At 39.2% G+C, this 23,262-nt stretch overlaps 1 protein-coding gene and 1 long non-coding RNA gene across 2 annotated transcripts; both read right to left on the bottom strand.

Moving 5' to 3' along the window:
• Positions 1–1,046: 1,046 nt before the first annotated feature.
• On the bottom strand, positions 1,047–5,950 carry LOC110169744 (cytochrome P450 2B4-like). Its single transcript, XM_020935328.2, has 11 exons — positions 5,684–5,950; positions 5,265–5,427; positions 5,041–5,193; positions 4,316–4,476; positions 4,020–4,088; positions 3,811–3,915; positions 2,871–3,012; positions 2,708–2,793; positions 2,484–2,585; positions 1,759–1,900; positions 1,047–1,655 (listed from the first exon to the last, which is right to left on the bottom strand). Exons 1-11 carry the CDS (start codon positions 5,843–5,845, stop codon positions 1,468–1,470), a joined length of 1,473 nt encoding a protein of 490 aa, XP_020790987.1. The 5' UTR covers positions 5,846–5,950; the 3' UTR covers positions 1,047–1,467.
• A 5,918-nt stretch (positions 5,951–11,868) lies between these two features.
• On the bottom strand, positions 11,869–12,710 carry LOC129409469 (uncharacterized). Its single transcript, XR_008632420.1, has 4 exons — positions 12,649–12,710; positions 12,503–12,580; positions 12,335–12,437; positions 11,869–12,270 (listed from the first exon to the last, which is right to left on the bottom strand). It is a non-coding gene; the product is annotated as an uncharacterized LOC129409469 (long non-coding RNA).
• Positions 12,711–23,262: the final 10,552 nt, after the last annotated feature.

Here is a 23,262-nt window from a genome sequence, read left to right as displayed (position 1 = left end):
TCTCTCTCTCTCTGTCTCTCTCTCTCTCTCTCTGCTCTCTCTCTCTCTCTCTCTGTCTCTCTCTCTCTCTCTCTCTCTCTCTCTGTCTCTCTCTCTCTCTCTCTCTCTCTGTCTCTCTCTCTCTCTCTCTCTCTCTGTCTCTCTCTCTCTCTCTCTCTCTCTCTCTGTCTCTCTCTCTCTCTCTCTCTGTCTCTCTCTCTCTCTCTCTCTGTCTCTCTCTGTCTCTCTCTCTCTCTCTGTCTCTCTCTCTCTCTCTCTCTGTCTCTCTCTCTCTCTCTCTCTGTCTCTCTCTCTCTCTCTCTCTCTCTCTGTCTCTCTCTCTCTCTCTCTCTGTCTGTGTCTCTCTGTCTCTCTCTCTCTGTCTCTCTCTCTCTCTCTGTCTCTCTCTCTCTCTCGCTCTTTCCAACATTTAGGAAAACTGTACCATGACAGATGTTACTTCAGCTCATTTGTTCGGTTTGATATTGACTGAGCACGTGTGTTTTGACTGTATGTAATATCTCTTTATACAGTTTATGGTTTAAGTCCACTAGATGGAGCCACTTATACAAAAATGTGACTTCAATAGGAGAACGATTGACTGAACACAAAAACATCATCTTCTGAAACATGTGAAGAATCCCTCAGTCGCCACACATATATGTGTCTGAAACGTTACATATATAAACTGTGTGAATAACGTACTGCTGCTTTTCTTTTTTGTCTTTTAAGACAGAACAAGCACTATCCTTTGTATTTTAGATGAAAACCTCAGTTTTAATAAACATGTTCATACAGATTATTATTATGGAAGGTTTTTAATGCTTCAGCCTCAAAACTGAGGAAGAGATTTACCTAAATTTGTAATGAGGAACACCATGTATATACTTTTAACAGATACTAGACTATTATAGACCCATACAGTCCTTATGGCACAATTATGTCTCATTATTATTTAATTTGGTATTCTCTTTAAAAAAAAAAAAGGTTAGTAATAAAACAAATACTATTTATTTTTATTTAACCTTTATTTGACAAGGAAATTCCCAATGAGCTTATAGTATCTTTTCTGAGAGTCTTGACCAAGACAACAAAACATCAATACAAAATTCAGTCAATACATCACTTTACATATATATTGTTAGAGGGTACTGCAAAAAACAAGTATTGTAAAAGCAAAGAAAATGTTTATACAACATCATCAACTAATGGCACTCATGGTAATTTAATCAATGAAAGCAATAATTATATACACCCGGGGACTGCAAATGGAAATTAGCTTAATCTGGTGTAAAGCATCTCATCTTTTATGAGATAAATGTGTTTGCACATGGTCCCTGTTAAAATAAACCAATAAACTAAAACTACAGACACTCAAAACATTGAGAAGCGCTAAGTGTGGGTTCCTCCAGACTGGTAATTTGTACTAGTAGGCCGATTTGTGGGGGTCCAGGGCTGTTTTTTGGTCCCAGTCTGGCCTGGGGTTCCTCAGTGCGTTTCCCGGAGCTGCACCTTCATGAGGTATGGTTTTGGGGTGAGTGTGACTCCATAAACAGGAGTGTAGTCAGGCTCTCCTGCGTCCTCCGGCCAGATGAACTTAAACTTTCTGAGCAACGTCACTGTGATAAGAAAGAGCTCCATTCGAGCCAAACCCTCCCCCAGACACATCCGAGGACCTGAACATTAAAATCAACACACAAATATAGAAGACACATCTGTGTAAATCAGTAGTATCTGTAATAATCAGTAGTAATCTGCAGTGTTTAGAGCCGTACAGACCTGCAGAGAAGGGCAAGAAGGCCTCTGGCTTCACAAACTCTCCCTGATCATTGAGGAAGTTCTCAGGATGAAAGCCATGAGGAAACTTCCACTGACCCTCCTCACTCAGAGCAGATGACAGGTTAGGGATGATCATAGTACCCTGTAAGTATGCACATTATATTACTCCATTACACATTAAATAAATTCATTAAACATTAAAGGTACATCACATAAAATTTACTCTAAAAAGCTTTAAGTCATGTTTCAATGTTGTCACCTCATCAAAAATATTGTGTTTTGTTTCATTTACACATGTTTGAGTAATTCTGGTTTATTAGTCTGTTTTCATCTCCAATGCTCAAAATGCTCTGTGCCACCTTGTGATGTCATGCAGTGGTAGTTTTCAAATTAACAGCTCCTTTTACATTTTGTTCTGTAGAGATTGTCATTTCAAGACCTGATATTAACCACATGATTCTAGTGAAAGTGTATGGGGTTTAAAAAACACAGTGGAGCACTTCCTGTATTATCACATCACATCACAAGGTGGTACAGAGTGTTTCAGTTTGAGAAAAGAGCATGGCCTAAATATGCACCGTTTGTGTGTTAAACATGTGTGAATGAAACAAAACACATCTCTAGGTATGTTTTCGATGAGAAAACAAGATTATAACTTAGATTAGAAAATAACTTAATATGGGGCCTTTAAATAAAGAATATGTGAATAAATTATGGATTCTTACTTTGGGAATAGTGTATCCCATGAGCTCTGTGTCTTTAGTTGTGTTGTGGAAAACACTGAGTGGGACGGTGTTGGCTACTCTTTGCATTTCATGGATCACAGCCTGTTTAAAAGAGATGATATGGGTTTTTTTCATTTTGATTCAAATATCAATTATAATGTCAAAAATTCATACAATAACACATGAAATAGTATGCAAATATTTAAATTAAAATGTACATTCACCTGTACATAAGGCATGTTGTGTCTGTCCTCAAAACAGGCTTTTTCTTTCCCCTCCAAAACTCTGTCTATCTCTTCCTGGCACCGCTCTGAATTATAACAGGGCATAAGATTAAACAAAATGACAGATAATATTTTTTGTAGCTGTGTGAAACAACAGACATACCCTGAATGTCTGGGTTAGTCATGAGATAAAGAAAGCCAGTCAGCAGGGTGTTGGAGGTCGTGTCAGTTCCAGCGAAGTGAAGATCCAAGGAGTACATGGAGAGGACGTCTTCAGAAAGAGTCGAGTCTGGATCCTTTCTTCTCTAAAACAATAAATCTTTTTGAGTGTGATGATTTGCCAAGTATTACAGTTCAGTGGGAAAAAAGACAATAAGCAGAAAGTAAAGTAAACACATTATATATTATCTATGGTCTGCAGAAAAAAATGACAATAATAAACTGACACCTTACAACTGTAACAACAATTTAACAGAAGTGTATTCCGCATTTTTATTACATTTCATTAACTTGACTTATCTATGTCTCCAGATATAAGGTAGACATGTTCACATCAAATATAGCTTTTATTGATAACATTCTAATGCTGATCTAATACTGATTTATTTCTAATTACAAAAACAGTGGACATGTTGACAAAGTTAAATGTTAAAATTTGGTGTTTTGGTTCTCAAAAAAAAAAGCAAAGTGAAAGCAGAATGAGGCTCTCTCTTTAATTTGGTTTACCAGTTTCAATGTTGAAATCCAGTTGGTTTAAATTTATAATGACTCTCTGATCTGTAATCTCACAAGCTCAACCCCAGTACCTACAGCTACAGTAATCATTAACCAGCACCTTTCCTGCTTTCATGCTGTGCTTAGACTGCAAACAATGCACGTTCAGTTGTGATTGTAATACATTTTCTAAAAACTGTAAAACTGTAAGAGCACAAGTAGTACCTTTAAATGAGAACTCCAACTCAACTTATTAATATACTGGGAGCTAAGCCAAAATGAATGAAAGTTAGTAGTTATGAGGGCTCACTCAAAATATCCAATATCTAAAGGTTTAAGTTTTGTAAAATGCAACTCACAAAAATAATTTTAGCAAAAACCTAACTGACCTTTTCCACTTCATCCAGGTAGGAGTCCACAAAGTCCCGAGGTTGCCCTTGAACTCTAGTATTCTTATGGTCAGTAATCCAAGGAATAGCAATACCCTGGCAAATCTGTGCAAAAACATATCCATTTTTACAAATGTGTGTGTAAGTGAAGAAGTGTTTTCACCAGACATCATTAACTGATTAAAGTTTATAAAACATTTTGAACTTACTGCTATATTTGTGAATGCTTTGTTGAAGGGAAGTGGCAAGTGACGAATCCAAGGAATTGAGTCATACAACTGCAATAAATAAATAAATAAATAAATAAATAAATAAACATAGTATAGTGTAGAGTTAATACATGGATAAATGAATGCTGTGAATAGGGATGTCAAAAGTATTAGATTAATTGAAAACTGATACCATTCATGTCAAAATAAAAAAAACAAACATAAATGTGTGTTTTTCCCTTGATTACTGCCTAGGTTTAGATCGGATAGAACTTAAAGTGAATGTTCAGACTTACCATAGCCCAGGGTCCATTGGCTAACTTGGCATTCTCAGTGAAACAGCGAACGATCTCCTTCATACTCCAGTCATTGTAGTCAAAGCGCATCCCAAACAGGACCTGACAGATGATGTTGGATGAAGCATTGTGGAACATCACCTGAGGACTCAGAGTTGAACCTGTAGAAGTCACAGCAAAAACATGACCAGAGAGTCGAGATAGAGAGTAAGGCTGTGCAAAATACTACACTAAATTTGGTGATGCTGTCCTGTTATTGTGGGCTGTTGTATTGATATATCTGTAAGATTATTTTTTGGTATCTTTTAGAAATTTTTTGTGACTGCACTACAATTCTGTTGCTTATTTAGTGGAAGGAGACTTGTTTATGCAATACACTCGACATATTCACTGTTTTGATGACGTATAAGAGGTGGTGGTTTAACAAAGTGGTATTGTTGCCAAAATGTATTTGGTTCTTAAAAAAGCAGTAATATATCATATGTAATATATAGATTATCACATGTATCATCATTTTGTGATAATATTGTATAGTGAGCCATGTATTCTGTATCATATCGAATCATGAGCGGCCTTGTAATTCACACGCCCAACAGAAAGATAGAAAATAGAAAGACGAGTATATTACATCAGATACACACTAGACCTGCTTGAGGCGACCTTGACGCAGCAGTATTGATAAGCATAAATAGTCCTTGACCTTAATGGGAGCTTATCACACTTACCAATACTTCTTTCTAAGTCTGCAGATGTGTGCTGTAATTCTCCCAGAATTCTCTCCTCCATTGACTGCTTTCCAAGACCAAAGTTCCTTAGTGTCATAAGTGCAAAACGTCGATGCTCCTTCCATCTTGGGCCATAATCAGCCAGAATAACTCCTAAGAAAATTAAAACAGAATGTAATCTCCAGTTTGCACAATCCATATTTTCAGTTTATCTTTCTGTGTACCTTTGTTCTCAGTTGTAATATTGACATACATGTCCTGCGGTCTTCCGGCAAATTCTACAGCTTTATTTACCAGAGCCTCCTTTATGGCTTGCACCCCACAAAGCATCACCATTGGTTTAGATCCGAGGTACAGACTGTAGACATTTCCATATTTCCTACGCAGCTGAGGGTTACAAAACAGATTTTTTGTGGTTCAACATTTCCTAATAAATTATACATCAACAAACAATCATACGTAACATGAAGAAATAAGTGTGACCCTTTCCCAGTATTTGCTAGATATCACAGGTCCACCACCACAAATAATTATTAATTTAAATATCATAGTTTTGAGCAAAATGCACTAGACCTATATACATAATATACAGACAAATCATTTGAAACCAACAACATTGTACTACTTCTTTGTGCTTCCTTACCCTCTCAAAATCTTGCAGGGGATTGTCCAAACTCAAATTGTGCAGGTTTCCTAATACCGGCAATGTAGTGGGTCCAGGAGGAAAGTTTTTTGGCCTCCGAGTTTTGAATTGAATGATAAAAAAGCAAATGAGAAGCCACAGAAGAAAGAAGGAGACAAACATGGTGAACACGTGTATGAATTGCCTCTATGCAAGCTGACTGAATAGTGATAATGACACTTAAGTGAGTGTCAGGTTTTATTGACGCAAGCCCTGCCTCCTGTTTGTGTAGGACTTTACCTCTAGTGGTACAAAGGTGAACATGTATAATAAACAGGATACTACTGGTTGGGGAGGGATTTCCTTTTCGGAATTCTAGTGGTACAATAATCCACATTCTCAAGTCTATAATTATTTTAAATTTAGAATAAATATATGTTTATTTGTGTGAAACAATTACACAACAAAACAAGAAAGTGTGTAAAATGCACAAAAGTCAAACAAAATCAAAGCCTTTTCTTATACAGAGTCACTAGTACCTGAGAGCATTTCACCATTTTGTTCTAATATTAATACAGTAATGCTAAATGATACAAACCACAGTTTACAATTACTAATTTAAATTGCAACTGTAAAATAAACTGGTAATGAAGTAATAATGTTAGTAATACATATACAATCAGAACGTGTCGGGGTTTAGGATAGGAGGTTTTGGTATCTCCAAACCAGTTAAATAAGTAAACTTACTAAGAGTCAGTATATTAGACTTACTAGTACTAATAATATGCATTTTATGTTGCAACAAGGGTGCAACATTTTTGATATTTCATACAAGCACGCATCTATTGCATAAAGCCATTTTGAAACAATGACCTAAACAAACTCTGCTGAACCTACTCATGAGTCACAGCTGCTCCACTACTTTCCCATGTCTGCTGAATGATGCACTCTTTTGACCTCTGCCATTGAAGTTACACAACCATATTGTTTTATTACATTAGCCTATAATCTCACCTGGTACCACTGAGCACAAAGAACCTGACTCCTGCACATTCTGAGATTTGCCACGCTATCAGACCCACATGACTGCTAAACTCATAGACATACCCATAATACAAACAATGAGTTTAAGAGAAGTGGTTTCTTGAGGTTACAACATGCTTACTGACATGTCGAAAGAGCATCCTGAATAAATTTTGAAAACATCACAAACAAAATTAGTCAACAGCTTCTCACCAACTATATATATCCTGTATTACTATAATTCTATTACATTTACTTTATGCATTTATATAATTATGCCTTCTTTGACACCAGTCCCTTGCTATTATTGCTACTTATTTAGAGTGTATTATTAGCATTTATATTTTTTTGCTCTTTGTTGTTATAATACATTGTGATGTGTGAGCTACTGTGTCCAAATAATTTCCCTTGTCGCTCAATAGTTCAAAGGTTTGTCTAAGCTAAGTCTGTCAGTCATACACCACATATATACCATTACGCGTCTAGACACATACACACAAGCAACCTGCATGGTATCCACGTGTCTTGCCCAAGGACACAACAACAGAGAAGAGGCTAGAGTTATTGACAACTGATTCTATTGTAAGATTTATATTTTGCCTTCATAGTATTCCAATAGGTTACTGCTGAATGGAACTAGAATGGAACTATTTTGGGGAATATTGATACCATTGTGTTGTTGGATGGGCTCTTCGAAAGATCTTTGGAAGTTATATTTGTGAAGAAATACATTTAAATATCCTGAATGAGATATATCCATCTGGTTAGTTAGTTATTTCCAACCTGCGCATCCAATTCACATGACAATACCGATGCAGATAGAAACATGTATGGTTTAAAAAGGGGATGGATGGACTGCACCAGGCTAATACTCACTTTTAGTTCTTCTGATAATCCGTTCCACATTAACTCCATATACTGAGATGCACATTGACTTTAAAGTAGTTCTAAATTTCGGCTCATAAAAGATTTTATTACTTCTAATTTTGTTATGATGAGCATTTCAATCTTGAAATAAATCGTTTAAATTAGCTGGAAGAGAGTTGATAGATGCCCTGAGCTGCTTTAAAGTTTATCAGCTCATGAAGTTTTATGTTTGATGATTTTAAAAACAGTGGGTTTGTTGGACCTTGAGAGCAATCCTATTGGCTCTTTTATTGCTGTGAAAATAAGGACAGTAAATGAGTCTTATAGCAGTTTCCCCACTTCAATACAATCATTTAAATAAGACATAACAAATGACTTGATCTTCCCATCATTCCCACACATTTAGCAACTTTTGTCCACAACTAATGTATATGAGGTTTCCACGACATTTTCTCATCTATTATACCTCCCCAAAATACAATTTGTTCAACTCCAGCAATACATGTGTTAGCAATGGTTACTTGGACTGGTATGGGACTACGATTTCCACATAACATGAGTTTTTTTTTTTTTTTATTCAATGATAATTACTATTATTATTATTATTATTATTTTATTTTTTCATTTTTTTTTTTATCAAACTATTAAGCTTATTTGTTTCCACAGTTACTTGGGCCAAAAGCTGCTTCAAATTATCACCTTGTGGGGAAGCTGGCCAAAATGGTTAAAAGAAGGAGGCACACAAAAAAATGAAAAATTTAATATTTAATGTAGACCAAAGGGCATCATCTGAAACCTGAAGAGTCCACTGGGCACTTGAAAGGTTGTCAGATCTCTCAAGGCTTCGTCAAGGGGCACTTGACTTGCAGAGGTCTAGGGTTGTTAGGCAGCTTGCATGACCCAGCTGCTCGATCAGTTCATCTACCCTTGGCATTGGGTAGGGGTCAAAGGCAGACACAACATTTAACTTTGAAAAGTTCACACAGAATCTGAGCCTTGGATCTTTTTTGGGAACTAAGACTACAGGGATGCACCACTCACTGCACGATGATTCAGTTTCCAACATCTCCTCCACTTCTCTATTTAACTCTGTGACAAATTTAGCTGGACTGTGGCAAGTGGTTATCTCTGCTGTTCTGGTAAGTGTAGGCGGATCTGGTGCTGGATGAGGTGAGTATATCCAGGTCTTGCACTAAAAAGTTCATCAGTCATGAAGATTTGAAGGTCCTGTTGTTACTCTGTAGTGAGATGACTTAGATCAGGGAACACTAGTGTCTCTGCTGGTGAGGGGAAGTACTGCTCCAAATGCTCCTCCTCGTCGATGACTGCACGGGCCAGAAGGCATACCTGGTCTGGCATGTCAACCCACTCCTTAAGCAGATTGATGTGGAATATCTGATAATTTTCCGGCGTTCTGGCATAAAAATTTCATAGGTGACTGGTCCTGTTTTTTGATGGATCTCGTATGGGCCTTGCCATTTGGCTAAAAGTCCACTTTCTGATGCTGGCAATAACAGCAGGCCTTTTTGGCCCACCTGGAACACTCTTCTTCTGGATGCTTTGTCATAACTGTGTTTTTGTCTCTGTTGTACTTGTGCCAGATCGTCACAGGCAAGCTCTTTGAACTGTTCCAGTTTCTCTAATTTTCAGTACAAAAGAGAGTTAATTACACCCTTGCTCCGGAGTTGGCCCCTCCCATGCCTCCTTCGGGACATCCAGAGGCCCTCAAACAGAATGCCCATAAAGAAACTGGAATGGTGAATATCCGGTAGAGGTTTGCGGCACTTCCTGGTAAGCAAACAGTAGGAATGGAAGCCACTGATTCCAATCTGCCCCCGAATCAGCAACAAACTTCCTCAGCATAGATTTGAGTGTCTTATTGAAGCGCTCGACAAGCCCATCAGTCTGTGGATGATATGGACTTGTCTTGATTTCTTGTATTCCCAGGAGATTGTAGACTTGTTTCAGCAGTGTTGAGGTGAATTTGGTGCCCTGGTCTGTGATGATCTCTCTTGGGATGCCCACTCTGAAGAAAAGCTGGATGAGGCAGGTGACGATCTGGCGTGCTTTGATCTTTTTCAGTGGAAACGCCTCTGGGTACCTAGTGGCATAGTCTGACACCATTAGGATATACCGATGTCCAGCACTGCTCTGCTCCAGTGGTCCAAAGATGTCCATGGCAATGCGAGAGAAAGGGGCTCAATAATGGGCATGGTAATGAGGAGTGCCCTATCTCTGTTTTTGCTTGGGGCTGTTACCTGACACTCAGGGCATGACTGACAGTACTTTACAATGTCCGAATATTGCTGGGGCCAGTAAAACCTGGGAACCATTCTAGAAAATGTTTTAGCTTGGCCTAAGTGTCCTGCACATGGAATTGAATGACTAATGTTTGTGGAACTACTAACTGGTCACCAATTTCACTTCGTCTGTATAATATATCACCCTTTATAACAAAAACCTCTTTCCCTCTTGTTCCTTTTGTTGTTTCTGGTACCATTTACTGTACAGATTAGCTAGAGTTGGGTCTTGTTTTTGTAACTTTGCAACATCACTACAAATGGGAAACAAATCTGGCTCAATGGTGTTAATATTTTTTCCTCCAATCTGGTTCCTTTGACTTTATCGTGTCTCTTTTGTCTTTTACTTTTCCTGACTTCACCATTGTTAGCATTTAGCATCTCTGTATTAGCAAATGGTAACTCCTCCCATCCTATTCTCTGCCTGCTTACTTTGTGGTGGGTTTGAGATCTAGTAAAAGCCATTAGCATTTGCTTTAGCTTCAGTAGCTGTTTAGCAATTAGCTCAGGAAGGACTGGGACGTCTAAGCCTAATACTATAGTCCCCTCCAAAATTATTGGAACAGCAAGGCAGATTCCCTTATTTTTATTGTTCACTGAAGACATTTGTATTAGACCACAGTATTTTTAGGTGAGCAAAAGTAATGGAACAAAAAATCTTAAATTAAATAAAATGTAATATTTGGTGACAAAACCCTACCTTGCAATAACTGCCTTAAGCCTGAGACCCATCGACATCACCAAACTGTTGCATTCTTCATTTGCGGTGCTGTTCCAAGCTTTTACCGCAGCTTCCTTCAGGGCTTGTTTGTTTCGGGGGGTTTCTCCCTTCAGTCTCCTCTTCAGGAGGTGAAATGCATGTTCTATCGGGTTAAGGTCAGGTGACTGACTTGGCCCGTCTAAAACCTTCCAGTTTTTTCCCCTGATGAAGTCCTTTGTTTTGTTGGCAGTGCGCTTAGGGTAAATGTCCCGCTGCATGGTCAAATTCCTCCCATTTAGTTTGGATGCATTTCTCCGTATGTTAGCAGATAAAATATTTCTATACACTTCTAAATTCATTCTGCTGCTACCATCATCAGTTACATCATCAATAAAAATGAATGAGCCTGTTCTAGAAGCAGGTATGCACACTCAAGCCATGACATTACCTCCACCAGGCTTCACAGATGAACTTGTGCTTTAGATTATGAGCAGTTCCTCCTCCACACTTTGGCCTTTCAATCACTTTAGTAGAGATCAGTCTTGGTCTCATCAGCCCATAGGATTGTGTTCCAGAACTTTGATGCTCATCTCTGTACTTCTTTGAAAATTCTAATCTGGCCTTCGGATTCTTACTGCTGATGAGTGGTCTGTGTGATAGAAATTTAGACTGTGGAAAGATTTCTCTCAATCTGTCTTGTGTAAATTAATGTGATTTCTACCTGAAACCCAGACCAGTCATTAACATGTGTAAAGGTTCATCAGGCACAACTGTCTCCGCCTTCAGGAAGCCTTTTGTTATCATCAACTGTATGTTCATTTAGCACCAGCCTCTGAAACTAAAGTCACTCTGCATTGATATGTATGTAACTTGTATTTCTGTATAAATACTGAGAGCCCAAATGCCCTCCCAGAGAGGGGACATGGGGAGAGACATGAGAGATGGGGGCAGACATGGGAGACATGTGAGATACTGCTGGGGGTGAGAGGCTGTTGGGCTTTGGCCGGAACAGGCCTAGGTCCTATCCATATCTGCTGTAACAAAAATAAACCTTGGTCAATATTCCAAAAACTCATCGGGCTTCGCAAATGGATTCATTATTTATCTTCAAGAGATATATCATTTTTTCCACGACGATTTGGTGTCAGAAGTGGGATCCACGAGTGACCATCCAGAACACAGTGCAGATGGAATTTTGTCTGCTTTTGTTTTTTCTCGGATGCATGTGTGGCAACCGAGGGGTTAACGCTCCGGGAATTGTTTAAGTGTGATAATATGTTGCTGCAACAACGCCACCCCAAATCTAGTTTGGGGAAATTAAGTAAAGGTAAGGCACACAGGTAAGTACATCATAGAGGGAGAGGGAGCCAGGTTCCATCAATTACACAGTCTTTATTGATTTTCTGTTGTTTTAAAAGACAGATTTAAATGCTAAAAGTAGCTACATTCATAAAAATAGACAACCAGTAAAACATTACAGTGGGTGAATAGGTACACAATATTGAAAATGCAAAACAAAAACCCCAAAACCCAAAGCAAAACTGAAACAAAGCAAACAGAACACAACACACAAAACAGAGCAAAACAAAATAAAACTAAAAGCGAAACAAAATAAAACTAAAAGCAAAACAAAATAAAACTAAGAGCAAAACAAAATAAAACTAAAAGCAAAACAGCAGAGGTGGTGTCCTCACGCCGCTGCAGGCCCCCGCCGACACCTGAAAAGTTAAATTTTGGGATTAAACTCAGCGCCTGCAGCGTAAGGATCTGGGCCAAACATACCGTGGTTGAGTGTGACAGTGCGCAATCCCCAGGCTGAATCGAAGGCAACTCTACATAGAACAACTGCGTCCAGACGTGGTCCAACAATGTGGACCGGCACACGCTATAAACAGACAATTTTGAGAATTGTTTGGCACAGGTAGCACGTGGAAATACGGTTTTGGTTACCTGCCGCCGCGGTTTACGGGACACGGCGGCGCACAGCCAAGCGCAATGGGGAGGGATTCACTCGTCTTACCCGTGGAGCTACCGAGAGACACCGGTTTAAGTATGGGCACGGATGAATGAGTGGAGGAGTATCGGGCGTGCATTACCTTGGTCAGAGGAGATGAAAGCGCGCCCTAGGTGCTCCGCGACTCGGAGGAGCGAGGAACTGATGCGGTGCAGAGCACCGGCCAAGCAGCGGCACTAAAAAGAGACGTGGATGGAAATTTGGATATAACGGCCATGGAAGTTACAAAATGAAGTTACCTGAGCGGGAGGACAGAGCGGCCACAAGGAGAGGCCCGGAAGAGCGTGTGAGCCAAAAGGGGGAACGACTGAGAAGGGAGCGCTTAAATAGCCCACCAGCGCAGCGCCACGGAACGCCAGGTAAGAGCACCTGCAGCCTAGACCCTCAAAGCCGGTCATGCCACACATGGAGCAAAGAAAGACATGGATGGACATTGGCTTCTGTCCTGGATCATCACTGCTGGATTCAAACAAGATTTGCTTGGTGAGCTTTTGCAAAATAGACTTTATTTCATTTAAGATCATTTAAAGGAAACCTTCATCTACAAACACTTCAAAATGTTCAAAGGACAGTGTGCCTCCTGTTGGAGTTAAATGGACTTTTCGATACATGCCAAACTCTAGCTCTATTCCTATCCTATTTTTTAAATTATCTCACAAAAGCTAAAATTCCCATATTTCAGTTACTTGAGTGACCTTTTTCAATATTTTTTCCTCAAAAATCTCATGCTGCAACTACAGTGTCAACAACGAAGACCATCCCCCGCATTTCCTCACCCTTTGGGATATTCTAGACCGTTCATTTTTTAAGCCACTGAAACTAAGCTGTTGGAAGTTACGAGTGCAAAAACAAAATGGGGAGCAAAACTTCAAGGGAGTATGCACCACCAGAAGGTTCCATTGTTGATTTTTTGAGAAGAAAACATGAAGATAAGAAGTCTTCAGAATTTGGTGCGTTCACTTTAAAGAATGTTCTGGCATTGGAAAACAAGTTATGTGAGATTGAAGTCGAAATGAGAGAAAAAATAAAATTTCTAATAAAAAAATTAGACAACATTGAAAATGACAAGGACTGTGTCAAAATGTGGAAAGATGAGGCTGAGAGCAAAATAAGAAAATCTATGTACAAACAACCTCTTCTCTTTAAAGATGCAACTGAAATGTGTGAATTGAAACAGCCCTACTCACAGAACTCTTTGTCTCAACTGTTGCTGTCTGATCCTTCACCGAACAACTTATCACAACTCAAAGCTCCACCACTCCCATCACAACAGGACTCTTCATCCACTGCTCAGAGACTACACCACCATGTTGAACAAGCAACGCTCACTATGCCAAAGGTTGAAGTCTCTGGTCAACAAAATCCAACATTAGTTTTCCGTCCATGGACTTCTTCTGAAATAACTGCAGCATCTCAACATCTGCCTTTTGTGTTTAGTTCTTTTGCTAAAGAACTAAACACATTTTGTCAAGACTTCAAGCCCAGTATGAGTGAACTGAGGAGAGTGTTGATCATGAAAATGAAACCTACAGAATGGCATAAAATAGCTGATCAACTGCAGAACATTGAACTGCGATGCAATCGTGTGGATTGGAAACATGACTCTAATGCTTTGTATAGAGAAGCTGTGAACAACATCTGCATAGCTATCACCAAAGCCTTTCCTGCCTCCATCGATACTGACAAAATCCAATCCTGCAAACAAAGAGAGGCTGAGGACCCTGAAGCATTTCTCACACGTTTAACAGAAGTGTATAACACCCACAGTGGATTTACAACACCTGATCACTTAGGTGTGACTCGTGATATTTGGGTAACATACCTGTGTAACTACTTCATCAGTGGACTAAAAACAGACATTTCTTGAGCTGTGAAGAAAACTTGCATTGGCTGGAATGCTGCTCGCCTAACTGAATTGAAAAGACACGCCACACATGCATATGAACAGCTACTGAGAAAGAAAGTAATGAAGCAAGAGAGAATGCAAAAAGAACTGCATATTGCAGCTGTGACTTTGTACAATGAGATCCAAAGACATGAAAGTGAAAATCACCAACTGGATTCAAGATTTCAGAAACAACTAAAGACTCGTCAGCCAACATGTAAGCAGAACAAAGAGAGGAGAAGAGCCAATCGAAAGAACAAGAGAAGATTTTCCAAAGAACCATGCTTTATCTGTTGTCAACTTGGACATTGGAGACAAGAGTGCTCTTTACGCCATGAGCCCTCTGCATTTACACCATCTTCTCCAAGTCAACTTGTGACCTGAAAGCCACTATGGAACTACAAAACACCAACACCCTTTTCCCCAAACTGTGATGCCTCCACCCCCTGCTGTGCTGATTGTGATCCAGTCACAGCCCCCACACATGATCTATCTCCAACTTCCTGGGACATTAATGACTTTCAGTTGGAAGTAACCTAAAGGCTACTGATGTTGTTTTTTTTTGTTTTTTTTTTTGTTTTGTTTTATTCCTTTCTGATTTACTTGTCCTTGTATTTTAATGAACATGGGTTTAGTTTTGTTACATTTTGCTTTACATAGTATCTAGAATTTGGACTACTTGAATGTATTCTCCAGAGCAGAAGTAAGCACAGTCACTACAGCGAACTACCAAACAGTCACTGGGTGAAATTCCCCTCTAGTAGTAACTAGCTAGTGAACAGTCAAATGGGTGAAAGTCCCTGCTCTTTAGCGAACAGTTACTAGGTGAAACTCCTATCTAGGGTTACTGACTAGAAAAAGGCAAAAGGGTGCAATTCCCTGTGTAGTTGAGTGTAAAGACGAGCTGAGACTTTCTCATGAGGGAGAGTAGATTCAAGGGAGCAGTTAAGAATGGAGATACTATGTATTGTATTAGAAAATGTTTGAAGACAAAAAAAAAAATAATAATAAATGAAAAAAATTGAAAAAAAAAGAAAAGAAAAAAAAAGAATTGAAAAGAAAAAACTGGGGGGAAAAAATAAAATAAATTAAATTACATGCTTAAATACAGAGTGTGACACCAGAAGTCACTTTATGTTTCTGTGTCCTTGGGACCTGATCAGTCAAAATGTATGTTGTAAACTGTGCATTGTCAGAAAATCTGTGTTTAACATTTGAGCCTGTTGTCAACAGTGTCAGCAAGAAAAATTATAGGATGAAGTTAACTGGGTTGCTCTGTTTTAGAGTTACTTTATATATATATATATATATATATATATATATTTTTTTTTTTTAATGATATTTGTTTTGTTTTGCTTATTGATTTTTAATGATGTCCAAAAGAAGTCCAGCTGGTACCAGAAAACTCCTTAGTTGTAATTAGCTCTTCCAGAAATTCAGTATATTTTGGTGAGCTCTCTTAAAAACAAAATTAAGGCCTTATCAAAGCCACTTGTGATCACAACAAAGTTGACTTGACTGACTTGCGAATTTCTTTAATAATTATTTATTTATTTATTGTTACAGGAGATATGGATGCTGCATAATTTTCTCTTCTTTTCGTCTTCTTTTCTTCAAACATCCTATGACTAACAAAACTAGCAAATAACAGTTTTAACAAAATGTTTCTTTCAGAAGTACAATTTAATCAACATAATTTCTTACAGTAGAAGACAACTAAGTCAACTAAGCCTGCTTAGAACAAAATTGACACATAAATGTGTCAAAGGGGAGAATATAAGAAAATTTGTTTTAGATCACTTAGAGACTGTTTTCCATTTTTCATCTACAAGACCTGTAACCTGACAACGCCCTCCAAGACAAAGACAACCACAGTGAATGGTCTGAAGCCAGGAAATAACGTTCCACCTGGTCCAACCAAAAGCATCTTGTCCTGCGCAGAATCAGACCTGCATCATTTAACCATCCTTCTGCTTTACAACTGTCACTGGAGAAAAACAAAAGTTCAGCCATCCACAACTTTTCAAAACTCGACTTGTTCCTCTCGTGCTCAACCACAGCCCTGAAGATGGACACATGGGCCAAAGGATGACTCAAGAGACGAGCTGTGGCTCAGAGAGAGGCCAAGCTGCGTGGGGAGACTAAAGCCATGTGTGGTCAAAGAGAGGACAAAGGGACAGAGGACAGGCAATATTCAACTTGTGACTACAAATCATATTGGAAATGGATAAACTGAACAAAACAATCCTCCTTAAAAGTGAACTGTTGAATTTGCCTCCAACTAATGGAACTCACTTTAACTCCATGGACTGTTTTAAATCCACAATATCTTTCCACATATTATGTGTGTGACAATGACTGTTTATGAAGTATGATTAATAAATAATCAAAAGGGAGAATGTGTGATAGAAAGTCTGCATCTTGTGGTATGGCCTCTATACTTCTGCTTTCGGAGTCTTCTTCGAACAGTGGATTGTGAAACCTCCACACCTGCACTGTGGAGATTGTTGGTGATTTGACTTACTATTGTTTTGGGGGTTTTCTTAAAAGCTTGCACAATATTTTTGTCATCAACTACTATTGTTTTCCTTGGCCGACCTGTTCAACTTCTGTTACTCAGAACACCAGTAGTTTCTTTCTGTTGCAGGACTTTCCAAATTGTTGTGTTTGCTATGTCCAATGTTTGTCCAATGGCTCTGACTGATTTTCCTTCTTTTCTCAGTTTCAAAATGGCTTGCTTTTCTCCCATAGACAGCTCTCTGGTCTTCATTTTGGTTTAAGCTCTTTAACAAGAAATACATTGTTGCAGCCAAGACGTAGGCTAGTCATGCAGAGCTATTTAATGTTTGAATGGTCAATCTTAAAGGCAACACCTGGCAGCACCTGGTAGCCCCTCTCAGTCACATGTTCCGATAGTTTTGCTCACTTGAAAAATGGGTGGGTTTAAATAAAGGTTGGTATGTCCTGAGTTATTTAACACATCTAGATGTAAATACTTGGAATTAAAGCTGACATTCTGATCTCTTGTCTCATACTCTTCTTTTGATCTTAAACCCAAATTTCTTCAGTGAACAACAAAAATAGGAGAATTTGCCTTGCTGTTCCAATACTTTTGGAGAGGACTGTATTTGGTAAGGCAGCTGTTCTAATACAGAAAGTGCAAAGGGCTGATCTTCAACCTGAACAGTAACTTCTGCAATAGGGTAACTTACCCTGTCACCATGGATACATACAATATCGACAGTCTCTCCACAAAAAATTACATCCTTGGGTAAGCTGTCCTGTCTGACCAATGTGCACTCAGTGCCTGAATCTAAAAGGGCAATACACGGTTTGTCATCTATAAATACACCCATAGTTAGCTCCTCCTGATGACCTCCCCAGCTGTCTACATTAGCAGGTAAGTTGGACACACTACACATGTAGTTCTTACTAGACCTACAGTTAGCTTTGGGACACTGTGCTTTAAGATGACCTATTTGACCACATAAATGACAAGCATAGTTTGGTCTATCTCTGGTGTTTGGTCTAGGTGCATGCTGTGGGGCACTAGGTCTAAAGTGTCTGGGTCTAGATTCAGGGGCAAATGTCTTACCCGATGGGGCGGGTGGGTGGGTCTTTGGGGTCAGTAGTGTCTTTGAGGGTCGATGAGCGGCAAGGACAGCTTCAGCCATGTCCGCAGCTTCTTTAGAAGTCTTTCGATTCCTTTCCTTAATCCAAGTGTGAAGCTCCGAACTCAGGACTCTGAGGAACTGTTCCAGGATGATTATATCTCTGATTTGTTCTTTGGTTTTGGTCTTTGGGTCCATCCATTTGTTGTACAGCTCCTTCAGTCGGACCTGCAACTCCTGTGGCATTTCCTTGTCTCCCAGCTCCGATGAACGAAATCTCAGCCGGTAAGTCTCGGTACTGATCTCAAACTTTTGCAACACAGCACGTTTCACTTTGTTATAGTTCATAGTGTCATCAGTGTCCATAGTAACGTAAGCTGAACGTGCTTTGCCAGTTAGGAGTGGTGCAAGGTGGAGAGCCCACTCATCATATGGCCACTGGCATGTGCAGTTCTTTCAAATGTGCACAAATAATGTTCAATGTCCTCACCATCAGTGTAGGGTTGTATTTAGGGTCCTTCCAGTTGTAATTTCTCATGGTGCTGGATTGCCTGGAATACATATGGGCATTATGAGAGCTCTGGGTTGGAAGTTCTTCTGCTCTCAGCTCTTCAGGAAAATCCATTTGTGCCACGCAACCTTGTTGCACCTCCCGTTCCAGAGGTTGGAAATGTCTCTGCACATTTTAGTCCATTGCTCATCTTGCTGCTGCATGAGTTGGTGAAGCAGACCTGACAGATCATCCATACTGTTGACCTGTGGTTCTGGTTCTCCACCGACTGCCCCCTGCTGGTTGTCCAGTGGATCTGTTCCTGCATCAACACAAGCCTTCTTCGGGTTTTGTCTGGTGGACATCATCTTCACTGCCTCCCACTGTCCTGGATCCCACCACTCACTGCCACCAAATGTGGGAAAGATGGCCAAAGTGGTCAAAAGAAGGAGGCAGACATAAAAATGTTCATTTTAACCAAAAATGTATTCTCCCTTACACTGTGGATTGTGGGCAAAAAAAAAAAAAAAAAAAAAAAAGAAAAGAAAAAATTACATATTTACAAAAAATAACTGTGCTTAAATAAAGTCTAAAGTAGTGCTGTCATGCGATAAAAAAAATTGAGATTAATTAATTATGATCTGTAATTAATTAATCTAATTAATCTCTTTTTAATCTCACCTAAAAATTGCTGAGAAAAGCCTTCAATTTGAGGTATTTTCATTTAAATGTATTATTACATTATTGCGGCAGATCAAAAGACTGATATAGAACAAAAAAAAGTTACTTTATAAAGTAATTTATTGTTTAACAAACTTTAACAGATGCTTTCACTTCACAGTCCACAGTATCATTATTATTACTATTACTAATCTGCAGTGTTGGGAAGGTTACTTTTAAAATGTATTCCCCTACAGATTACAGATTACATATCCCAAAATGTAGTTTGTAACTTAATCCATTTAATTACTTAAAGTAAGTAATGTAATCTGAATACTTTGGATTACTTGATATTGTCATGCTTTTTAAAACTACATGGATGTAGCAACTGCATCCTGCAAATTCTTGTCTGTTCTCTTCAAACTGTCTGTTGAGCCCAAGTCTCCATGAATAAGAAACTGTTTGCTGTAAAGTAGCAAAGACGAGGAAATCTTAACATTAGATGTTTTGTCTGCTTAAAGACAATAAAAAGTCCAGTCTTTCCTTAACCATATTAAAAATATTATTGATAGAGAAATGCTTTATATATGAGATCACTGGTTTTAGTCCTGGTTTAGACCTACTTTAGTCCTAGTTTAGTCCTGGTTTAGTCCTGGACTGGGTTAGTCCCGGTTTTAGTCCTGGTGTTAGTTCTGGTTTAGAGTGAGGGGGGTGATAATTATGCTTTTCTCAGTGCCTTCTATTATAAATGCACAGTATGATATTAAAGAGCTCTTCCTTTACATTTATTCAATTACAGGTGGTTTTATAACTCAAAAATATTTAGAAAAAACAGGCATTCTAACAGTGAGCAGGTCTGCATCTCCACAGATCTGACATGTAACTTGGTCTGCTTTGGTCTTCATGATGATAGAAAAGTTTAATACCATACACTGAAATATTCCAGACAAAGCAAAAACATCTCTCATGAAGAAAAGCATTTGACAGGTCCTCCACCATGAGTTATACAATTAAATTAATAATAATATCAGCATTTTTGTTGAACAAGTGTTCACATCTATATAGATAGATATGTAGATATGTAAGATACGGAAATAAAAGAAAACCTTGAATTGAGAATTGACTGACGTAGCTTGTCCACTGATTTACACTACTGTACAGTCTCACATCTTCAGGAAGACTGGTATATGTTTTAGCTGCATGAATCTGAAACGCTGACTTCCCGTGTTTAGCCCTGACTCTAGGCACCAGCAGGAGGTCGGTCCCTGAGCTCCTCAGAGTGCGAAATGGTTCATATGGCACTAACATGTCACAGATGTACTTGGCCAGGCCATGGAGAGACTTGTACACAAGCAGATCTGTTTTAAAGTCTATTCTCTGAGCCACAGGAGCCAGTGTAGAGACTTGAGCAGAGGACTTGTCCTCGTACTTCCTAGTTCGAGTCAGGACCTGAGCTGTAGCATTCTGGATGTATTGTGTTTACATCGGACTCTTCATAAATAGATTCCCAGTTATGAGTTGCTAAATCCTGCTTCAGAGCCATTATAGATTTTTCTGTTCTAACCCTCTGGTAAGAGACTCTATTAACATATTTGGTTAATTTACAGTCATACACCATAAAAACTGGTAAATGATCACTGGTGTCATTTAATAACAGATTTTGTTGCTACCCAGAATATTACAAAATATGTTATCTATTAAGTTAGCACTGTGTCTTGTAATTAATGAATACAAGCCCATGGTGAACATTGTATTGATAAATTCTTCTGTAAATATATGATTTTTGGCATTTAACAAATCAGTCTCCACATATTACAATCCTTGGTAGTTTTATCTATTAAATAACTCCCATTTGGTAAATAAATCCATGTCAAAACCTGGTGCCCTGTAAACTCAGCTGACAATTATGTCTTTTTTTTTTCTTTTCTTTTTTGCAGTGTAATTTCTACAGTTATACATCCAAAAACTTCATCCACCGCCAGAGACACTTTCTACAATGCGACAGTTCATGTTTCTATAAATATATAAAACCGCACCTCCTCCTCTCTTATGCTCTCTATTTGTACAAAACATTTCATAACCTTTCAAATTAAATTCAATACCTTTATTCCCATGTATCCATGTCTCTGACATTGCAGTTATGTCAAAGAGTGTATGTACTTTAGTGCCAGGCCACGGAGAGACTTGTACACAAGCAGATCTGCTTTAAAGTCTATTCTCTGAACCACAGGAAGCTAGTGCAGAGACCTGAGCGCAGGACTTATGTGTAGGAAAAATAACCCAGCATTTGTTTGAGAGAATTGTGTAGACATCTTTGCAGAAGAATTTCTGATAGCCCACCAAATTAAGACACGCAAGCCAGGCGACATAACTTTTTAGCTGGTACAGGCGCAGTGCCAGGCCGGTCTGACCTGCAGGAGTGACAGGAGGTTCCACCTTTGTTATATTGTAACAGCGCGTAACCGTGCGTACAACAAAATAGTGCCCAGCCCATGTAAGGCAATCAAGTGGCAATCATGGCACTTTTAACACTGAGCTCTTTGGGAAACGGAATGAAACACTGCAGACAGATGGTAGAGGAGGAGAACAAGAGAAAAGAGAGACGAAGACCTCCAAATCCCATCAGGTGCAAGTGTGCAGAATGACTGAAGAGTCTGTCATCCATTTGGCTCTCCGTACCTTCCCAAAAATCCTGCAGGTGCCCCTCACTGTGCCCGTTATATTTAATAGATCCATGACTGTGCGGTCGGTACACTGTTGGTCAAGAATATTCTGGCGAACAGCAGTTTAGAAATAGCTGAAATGTGTCAAATAAGTTAATCAACAGGAAATATTAACTACATGTATTTTACGCATGCAAAGATCAAGAACATTTTGTAAAGAGTTGTCAGATGCGAGAGACCACGTGGTTTTAAAGTACATGTAAACTACTACAGCCCCATCTAGCGGTAGAATATAGACACAACTTCTCAACCCGCAATCCCCTCTTCCTCCTTTCATAACTTTATTGTGTCAATGTTTCAAACACATACGCACGCACACGCGCGCGCACACACACACACACACACACACACACACACACACACACACACACACACACACACACACACACACACACACACACACACACACACACACACACACTCACATTTTGAATGAGTTGATTTAAGATTGCGTCTCATCTCTCTTTCTCTGGCGACATACAGTATCCATAGACTGTATATACGGTCTATGACTGTATTGCGGCGTATGTAGCCCAAAGTTTATCCCACACGCCACAGGCTAAGACACGGGGTAAAACACTGTGGACGCGTAACTCGGAACAAATGCAGCTAAATCACACGGTAACTGCATACTGTAAGAGCTGCTGCCATCTGCAGCCATGCACCAGTTCCTTCTATGTGCAAGTCTTTCCTGTTAAAATACTGTCAACAGAAAGTTCCTCCCCCTGCTCACCCTGCCACCATGATCCAATGCCTTACACTTAGTAGGTGAGCGCGCTCACATACAGGCCACACCACACCCACCGTGCCACCCTTAGTCACTGCAGTGTAGTGCACAGAGTTAAAGCTGAGGTTTTAATGATTGGTCCTGAAACTCAGAGAGAGAGGCTCAAAGCTAAGCTCCAAACCTACTCACTGAACCCCTGTGAGAGGCTAAAAAGTTAGGATTATTCTTGATAGTGTGCTTAGCTTTGAGCCACACATCAGGTCCATCACTAAATCAGATTTTTATCATCTAAAAAATATTGCCAGAGTCAGACCATTTCTCTCTCAAGCCAGTGCAGAGACTTTAATACATGCTTTTATCACAAACTGTGTTGATTACTGTAATGCTCTCCTTTCTGGTCTTCCAAAGAAAACCACAGCTCCACTACAGCTCCTCCAAAAATCTGCAGCACGGCTGCTGACGAGGACCAGGAAGAGAGAGCACATCACCCCAGTACTGAAGTCTCTGCACTGGCTTCCTGTGAGCTTCAGGATAGATTTTAAAGTTCTTTTATTGGTTTATAAAGCTCTTAATGGTCTTATTATAGTCCTATTTATTTAT

The sequence above is a fragment of the Boleophthalmus pectinirostris genome, unplaced genomic scaffold (assembly GCF_026225935.1).
Source record: "Boleophthalmus pectinirostris isolate CB_2022bp ecotype Guang Dong unplaced genomic scaffold, ASM2622593v1 HiC_scaffold_2, whole genome shotgun sequence".
NCBI classification, from domain to species: Eukaryota; Metazoa; Chordata; class Actinopteri; order Gobiiformes; family Gobiidae; genus Boleophthalmus; species Boleophthalmus pectinirostris.
Note: the sequence above shows the minus strand (reverse complement) of the source record. Positions and strands in the feature narration are given on the sequence as shown.